The sequence below is a fragment of the Capsicum annuum genome, chromosome 6, assembly GCF_002878395.1.
Source record: "Capsicum annuum cultivar UCD-10X-F1 chromosome 6, UCD10Xv1.1, whole genome shotgun sequence".
Taxonomy (NCBI): Eukaryota; Viridiplantae; Streptophyta; class Magnoliopsida; order Solanales; family Solanaceae; genus Capsicum; species Capsicum annuum.
Genome location: NC_061116.1, coordinates 222318825 through 222327332, shown reverse-complemented (window position 1 = coordinate 222327332; position 8508 = coordinate 222318825). Strand labels below are relative to the sequence as shown.

The window sequence follows — 8508 nt, the reverse complement described above, 5'->3', positions numbered from 1 at the left end:
TCGTCACCTTAATCCGTCTAATTATTGCATAAGTCTTTCGGTCTTAAGGTGACAGAGGCGAAGTTAAACTCTCGCCACCTTAAGTCGGCCAATTGTTGCATATTGCTATTTGGTTCAACCCTGCAAAAAAAAAAAGGAAAAACAAGAAAGAAAGTAAAAAAACACAAATAGAAAGGATGTTACCTGTTAGAGCATTGCGATCTTAAAAGTTGTATATCACCAACTTGGATTGAGATAAGATGCCTTGATGAGAATAAAGCCCTCAAAATTGAGTTTGAAGCAATTAAAACTCCCTTTGATGGTGATGGTCCCACATCAAGATATAAATTATTTGGTGAGGTGATGCAAATCTGTAATCCCCTGTCGGACAGAATATAAAGATCGACTTCAAAAAGTCATCTAGAACAATCCAAAAAGTGTTAAAATCCAAATTTTGGATATATTATACATGCATGTTTTCGGGATTAAGCGGATCATAATTTCAATACTCTCACATTGAGATATAATTTTTTTTTGGTGATGTTGCATAAATCTGAATTGTTGATGCATCAAAACTCGATGTTGATTTCGGGATAACACCTGAAAATATCTCGATTTTATTAAATTACAAATTTTGGATATGTTATATATCTTTGTGTCTAGTTTCACAAGAATCAAGTGGCTTGTGATTTCATCCTTCCTACTTCAAGATATGAAAGTTTTAGTAAAGACGCGCAAATCTGAAATTTTCAGCATGATAAAATTCTGGGCTAACTTCAAAATATTATCGAAAATTATATTGAAGGAATTTAAAGCTGAATTTTTGATATGTTATAGATCTCGAAGTCTAGTTTCTAGAATATCAAATAGTTTATGATTTCAATATTCCTACAATTAGATATTAATTTTTTTACCACAAACATGTTGTGCTGAAAAAAAGTGACGAAAATAAGAGAAAAGTAGGAGGGAAAGAAATTCCCTCAATATTGTTTATGGCTTGAAAATCCTAAAATCGATATTGAGAAAGTGGGGAAACTACCTCCTTTTATAGAGTTGTAGGATGGATGTTTCCTTCTCCAATATAAGTTCAGATTGGAATAATTTCTATCTCCAAATTCAAATTGGAGATTGTTTTCTTCTCCCATACAAATTCAAATTGAAAATCGCTTCCTTCTGCCATTCAAAATTAAATTGGAGGTTATTTTCTTCTCCCATACAAATTCAAATTAGAGGTTGATTTTCTTCTCTCATACAAAATTCAAATTGGAGGTTGTTTTCTTCTCCCATACAAATTCAAATTGGAGGTTCTTTATTTCTCCAATCTAAGTTCAAATTGGAAGAGTTTTATTCCTGATTAAGTAAGGTGATGAAAAAGTCTTCCAAAATCTGTTTGAAATTGGATATCATGCCTTACTAACGGGGTCTTAAGTATAGAGATTCGTGAAAAAAAATAAGAGAGTTTTGAGAGGCAATATCAATATGGTTCGGCTTTAATTTTTTTGAATGGGGTATTCATACGTATCAAAATCGCTGAAGCACGAAGAAAACATGTTTAAATAATCATACTTCAAGGCTAGTCTCCAAAATATTAAATGTCTCGACAAGTCTTGAAGTAGGGGGCATTTGTGGCGTTTGTGGGTGATGCAATTTTGAAGATTTAAATCCATACAAAATTCGGATTATATTAAATTCAAAATATATTAGTCCCAAATAAATATTTCGGATTAATATAATTGGATTAATTATTTAAGTCCAAACATATATGGATTTAATTAAAGTCCATTTTTTTTATTGGGTTAGCCCATTGATTTGGGCTACAAATGATGAGCCCACTTTTCTAAGCGCAAGATATTTTCATATTCTACAGGCCCAAATAAATGTCACGTGTCAAATGACGTGGCATGCCAAGTCAAGTGAAGGAGTGTAACACCGCGTATTTTTGGGCTAGAATTTAGACCATCGTTCCTACGTATATAGATTCGAACTGAATTATTCTTTATTAACATACGTGTGGTAAACACTCCTATCGTAATGCCCCATAAAATTCTCGAGTCGATTTCATTTTTAGTGTTATGTTTGAGGGGCTAACAACTAGAATATTTTTCTAAGTGTAACGAGAACTTAGAGTCATTTTAGCTGGCAATCTTCGGGATACAACTTTTCAACCTTTTCGACATTCGTTGTTAGATTTTCAAGTTGCGTTACGATCGGGAAAGCTCATATTACATCTCGGATAAGTTTTGGAATTTTTCAGAACGCATAAGTCTGCGTTTGGATTTCAAAACAGTAGCAAAACGAATAGCCTATTGCCCAGTTTTTAGTATTTCAGGGTCAACTTAAAACGATCATATCTCTCTGAATATAATGAACTGAGAGAGATGATACTATAAAATGAAATATCTTTGAGTCTTCTTTCTAATGCAACTGGTTTCATCCAAATCCAACATCTGAGTAAGGAGTTATACCCATTTTACTTTAGCCTGTCAGCTTGTCAACTGAGGGACAGTTTCGAATTTGTTTGTTTTCTTAGGGGCATTTTAGTCATTTCACCTCACCTAAATTTCGTCTATAACACCAGATTTAGCCCTCAATTCATCAAAATATAATCCTTTTCTCAAATTTTCTCTCAAGAACACCCCTTAGGGTTTCAAAATAAAAACCCCAATAACTCAAGATTCAACCATGGATTTTCAAAAAAAATTGAAGATTTGGAATCCCCGCAACGTAGGCTTCAAGAAGCACCTATCATATTCGCATATAGAGGTACGTGGGGTTATCTCAAAAATCTCATGGGCTTAACAATTCATGTTTTAAAAATGGGGGTTTTGAAATTATGAATATAAGCATGTTTCAAGCATCTTTATGATATTGATTTGGTCTTTAGGCCTTATTCCAAAGTGATTTGATATATGATATATGTATATGCATGTATTCCAAAAATATTTTAACTTGAGAGCATGAATGATATGTAATCCCTCTCTTGATGTGAATTTATTTTAAATGTTCATATGATGTAAATTGTTTGAAAACATCTTGAAAAGCATGACATGAAATGTTGAGAATTGATATGATTTTGACTTGAATATGAGAGGGCTATTTGTGTTGAAACATATTGAATACAATGGTTGAATGAGAAGAATGATGTGATATTGATGGTTTGCAAGTCGGGTATGACGATACCGTACAGAATATGATATGTGATTGAATTAGATGAAATTCGAATGCATTGATTTTTCATGAGATAGGTGGATACCCGAAGAAGGCGTTTGAGTGTAAGGGCTCATCGCTAGAAACCGTGTTTGCCGACATGGGAATTTGGTACCCTGCTTTGTGATCTTGCATACCTGACTTTATGTCATTCCCGAATTGGGACTATGGTTAGGAGCCCTGCTTTATGATCCTGTGCACTATCATTGGGTCGAGACACCCTGCTGTGTGATCTTGTGTGTCTTCCCCTCACTTATACTCTAATCTCGGCGGCAACCGAGGTTTGACAGTTGGTGTAAATGTGATATGTAGGATATTCCACCTAGCTCAGCTGCATTACATTGTTGTTGAAAATAATTACATTACGCCCATGTGTTTTCAAATGATTTGATATGAAACTGCTTTATAATGGATCTCAACTATATTTTGTAAAAATAGTATGTTTTGTTTTGATATCTCTGCGTACCAGTACTTTTGTATTGACCCCCTTCCCTCCCAGGTTCGGAGGCGCAGTCTAGGGGTCCAGAAAATCAGTAGATTTCCTCAGACAGATTCGCAGAGTCACTTGGTGAGCCTTCTATATTTCGGAAGGCCTGATATCTGGCAGTTTCATTTATCATTTATTTGTTTTGGGTCTACAGGGGGCCTTGTCCCAGTTTTCAGATAGATATTTGTTTCAGTCATGTAGTAGAGATTTCGCAGGCGTTATAGAGATGTTGATTGAGATTGTGGGACATTATTCCCCATTATTGTTTTCATATGATTTTTGACCATGTTTCCGTTATATAGTGTATCTTCCGCATTTTTTTTTCATATAAGTCATGTGCATGATTACCGGATAGATAAGGGATGTTTCGGGCCTTGATGGTTCGGAATACTCGTCATGGCCAGGGCCCCGGTTCGGGTCGTGACAAGGAGCCAATAGGATCATGCCACATGTCAAAATAATGCAGCAGCCTCAATAAAATCAAAGCCCATAAAAGGCGCCATGTCACTTGAATTTGATAGGTCAAATGAAGTCCATCTTCATCATGACTGTTCCTTTTCCACAACTATAAATAGAGTTCTCATAATTCAGAAAGAGGGACCCAGAACTCTAACAAGTAGCAAGAGAAAGCTTGTGAATCAAACGCCATAATTTCTCTAAAAAGCTCAAGCATTCAAATCAAGTTCATCAAGATTCAAGATCAAGACCGCAATATTCAAGAACAAGCTCAAAAACCCTTGAATTCAAGATCAAGTCCCTCAAACCATTCAAATCAAGTTCAAATTCAAGATCAAGCTTTAAGCTCTTGAATTTATATTTGAAAAGGCGAATCAGAGGATTCATAGAGATTGTAATACTCACATATTAAAATTAATAAATTGATTGTTGCAATATATTTTTCTTATCTCGAAGTATTATTTTTCGATTTCAAAAGTTTTACTGTCCAACAACCACATACTGGAACATCATCTTTTCCTGTCATCCACATTTTTAAGGACAAACAAACTAAAGTTCACTAGCATTTACTGTCAAGCAACATCCAAGGAAGTATAGTCAAATGTTAATGATCAATATTTTGATCATTAGCGCCTCCATTTTGATCATTAGGATCCTGTTCATCACCCCGCCCATCTAGATCATCATTCTATTCATTAGCGCCTTCATCTTGATGACCATTTTGCTCATTAGTGCCTACATCTTGTTCATTAGGAACCTGTTTATTAACGTCCTCATCTTGATCATTAGCACCTCCAACTTTATCATTAGCGCCTCCATCTTCATCGTTATTCTGTTCAGTAGCATCTTCATGATCTTAATCAACATTTTGCTTATTTGTGCCTACATACTGTTCATTAATGCCGCCATCTTGATCATTACCGCCTCCATCTTGCTCAGTGTTTGCGCCTAAATATTGTTCATTAGGAACCTGCTCAATAATGCCCCCATATTGATCAACATTAGTGCTTCCATCTTGATCAGCATTAGCACCTCCAACTTGATTATCAGCGCCTCCATCTTGGTCAGCATTAGCGCCTCCATCTTGATCAGCATTAGCGCCTCCATCTAAATCATGCTCCTGCCCATTTACACCTCCATTCTGATCATTAGGAGCCTGTACATTAGTGACTTCAAAGAGAGCATCGTGCAACGTTACACCATTCTGGTACATAAGCTCGTCCCTGCCACAAAACACTCATTTGAACTAACACCTTACAAGTCATACCTACAGTCTCCATTTGCAAATTTATAATTAGAAACTTACAATTTCATAAAGAATCTTCCTGCTATAAAATACTCAGATGCTGGGGAGGCTACCCTCCGCAGACCCCAAGTGTGGAAATTCACTGGATGTGTTGGTGGTGGTGGGGCGGCTGCCATCTGAAGAAATCATAAATTCTATATTTTAATAAAGAGAAACAAAATCGTCTTGTTCATGAAAATCAAATGATGTTTAATATTACCAGCATATTACATTGCCTACAGCAAGTAATGACGAAGGTTAGGATATTTCCATCTACTTCTTCATGTTTCCGTTTGTTTAATACAAAAACATGAAACCAGCATATAATACACATGTCTCAGACCTCAGAAAAAAGCTTAAATCACAAGATGCTGAAATGCTCAATTTTCGAAATCATGAGACTTACATTCTATTTAACTAGCCTTCGAACACTATGTCGTGCAGTGCACCTTCAAAGTGTACAAGACAAGAAAATGAACATAATAAGTTGCTGTGTGCTTAGGCAAGAAATATATCAGAAACAGCGGTGTCGAAATTAAGGGATTGAATCCTCTTTATGAAATGAGTAAGAATTTTCATCAAAACTATTAATTTCCAAACGGATGAGTAAGTACAAAATTCATTCCTAAATTGGAATGAAAATCCTAGACAGCAATGAATGGTATCCATTGTATCAACCTGTTGCACAACAAATTTTCTTAAAAAAGACTAACTGCTGAAAGAATCAATGGGGAAAAAAAAGACTAACTGGTGGAAAATGAGAATTCAAAAAAGTAGAAAAATGCAGAAAGAGTGAATTAAAACTGACAAGAGAATGTTAATATAGAAAAGCAACCTCTGTCTTGACCGTTAATTCAAACAGGAGGGAAATTCAACTGTATTTTTATTTTTTATTTTTTCCCTTGGACCAGATTTTACAATTTACCCTCCACAACTCTGAAACTAGTCATATTGAAATTTTACTTTAAAAAGATTTTACATGTTTGGATGTATGTAAACCAAGTCCCACGTTGATAATTGGAAAAAAAAAAAATGATAAGTTAGTTATAAATAGTTATTAAGTGTGATAGTTTTGGGGGGAAATTGTAAGGTGGATCAAAATTGACAATATCACATCATTTTATTTTTAGGCAATACAAAATCTAAAGTAGATAATCTACTTAGACTTCTCATTAGGGTCATTTGCATTTTTGCTACTATTTTGAGTTTTTTTTTAATTTTTGTCTTTTAAGATACTTTTTTGCAACGTAAAAATTCATATTTTTACATCATAAAATCTCATAAATTATGTTTCATGTTCTTAAAGAAGTTATGCCTAGCTAGACAATAGTTCGGTTGCTCGGGGCAAAAGTTCAAGATCAATCATTTTAAAAGACAAACTTTGCAATTAAATATTTTAGTGAAAACTTTTGTAGGCACACAAATATCATGACTTATTTAAAATTAAAATTTTAAAAAATTTATAGCTACACAAATATTATTACGCAATTGATATTGCCAGTGTCAATAATACTTGCTTTTTCTTCTTAAATAATCAGCATCAAAATCCTTGAAATACGAAAATATATCCGGAGAGTTAAGAGTAACTATTTCTACAAGTATTGGAATATTTAGTTCACTTACACCTATTATATACAAATAAGAAAACTGCGGAGACCGTTAACACCAAGGTTTTGTGGTGTAGTTGGTTATCACGTCAGTCTAACACACTGAAGGTCTCCGGTTCAAGTCCGGGCGAAGCCATTTTGTTATCTCATTCCTTTTTTTTTGGGTGCCAAAATGTACTGGTGCTGTAAATATGCTCCATATATCAGACTTGGAGATGTCATGTTAAATGGATACCAAATAATTACATAAACACCCAATATGGTACCACTACCTAATAGGCAGAGAGGCTGTTTCATATCAGTAAATTATAGTACTACTTACACACACAACTCAAAAAGCTGTGATTTCAAATTAAACAGATACCAAGCATTGCCATATTACAAAAGATAAAAGAAGTGGATTATGTTATCTGCTCTTAAATCAACTTCAGGATGAGAGTGAAAACTAAAAAACATTAGGTCCACAATTTTCAAACGTATATGCTAATCTAACTTCATCATATAGCAAAACATCATCTTTCCCAATACTAAAATTCTGTAGCATTTACTGTCATGTGTCGAGCAAAATATAAAGAAACATATCAGTAAATCCTGTAGTAACTGGTCGATTATTCTCAAATGCTTGACAGATGGCTAGTATCAAGAAATTAAAAACAAACTAAGCAGCATACAGAGAATAGTAGTACTGCAATCCCAAAACGGAATATCACACAATTATGGAATTAGCTTTTTGTGTAATTATGAAGTCTAGTTACTCTACTCAGAAAGTGTATATCTTTCTGCATTTTGATCAGCATGAATAGGCTATCAATGTCTGCATTTTTCTCATTAGCACCTACATCTTGCTCATTAGGACCCCGTTCATTTGCATTTCCAGCTTGATCAGCATTTTGCAGAGTAGAGCCCACATCTTGTTCATTAGGAATCTGTTCATTAGTGTTTCCATCTTGATCAGCATTTTTCTCGGTAGCGCCCATATCATGTTCATTAGGAACCTGTTCATTAGTGTCTCCATCCGGATCAGTATTTTGCTCATTAGCACCTGCATTTTGATCATTAGGACCCTATTCATCAGTGTCTCCATCTTGAACAGCATTTTGCTCAGTAGCGCCTAAATTTTGTTCATTGGGAACCTGTCTGTTAATGTCTCCATCTTGATCAGCATTTTGGTCATTAGTGCCTCCATCTTGATCAGCATTTTGATCATTAGCGCCTCCATCTTGATCATTAGCGCCATCATCTTGATAAGCATTTTGATCATTAGCGCCACCATCTTGATCAGCATTTTGATCATTAGCGCCTCCATCTTGATCAGCATTTTGATCATTAGCGTCTACTAAACCTTGTTCCCCATTTAAAAGAAACAACGGTACCCCGCCTAAAAGGAACAACGGTACACCATTCCAGGAACTACTAGTCATACTGCATATATATGTGTACAGTCTCAATTTGCATAATTTTATTTAGAAACTTACCATCTCAGACAG

General features: G+C 34.9%; 1 protein-coding gene and 1 non-coding gene across 2 annotated transcripts; one reads left to right on the top strand and one right to left on the bottom strand.

Annotated features, from left to right (window-relative positions):
* Positions 1-4817: 4817 nt before the first annotated feature.
* Positions 4818-8442, bottom strand: LOC107873820 (uncharacterized protein DDB_G0290685-like). Its single transcript, XM_047414605.1, has 5 exons — positions 8155-8442; positions 7777-8085; positions 5436-5551; positions 5016-5352; positions 4818-4961 (listed from the first exon to the last, which is right to left on the bottom strand). Exons 1-5 carry the CDS (start codon positions 8440-8442, stop codon positions 4818-4820), a joined length of 1194 nt encoding a protein of 397 aa, XP_047270561.1.
* Positions 7084-7157, top strand: TRNAV-AAC. Its single transcript has one exon. It is a non-coding gene; the product is annotated as a tRNA-Val (tRNA).
* Positions 8443-8508: the final 66 nt, after the last annotated feature.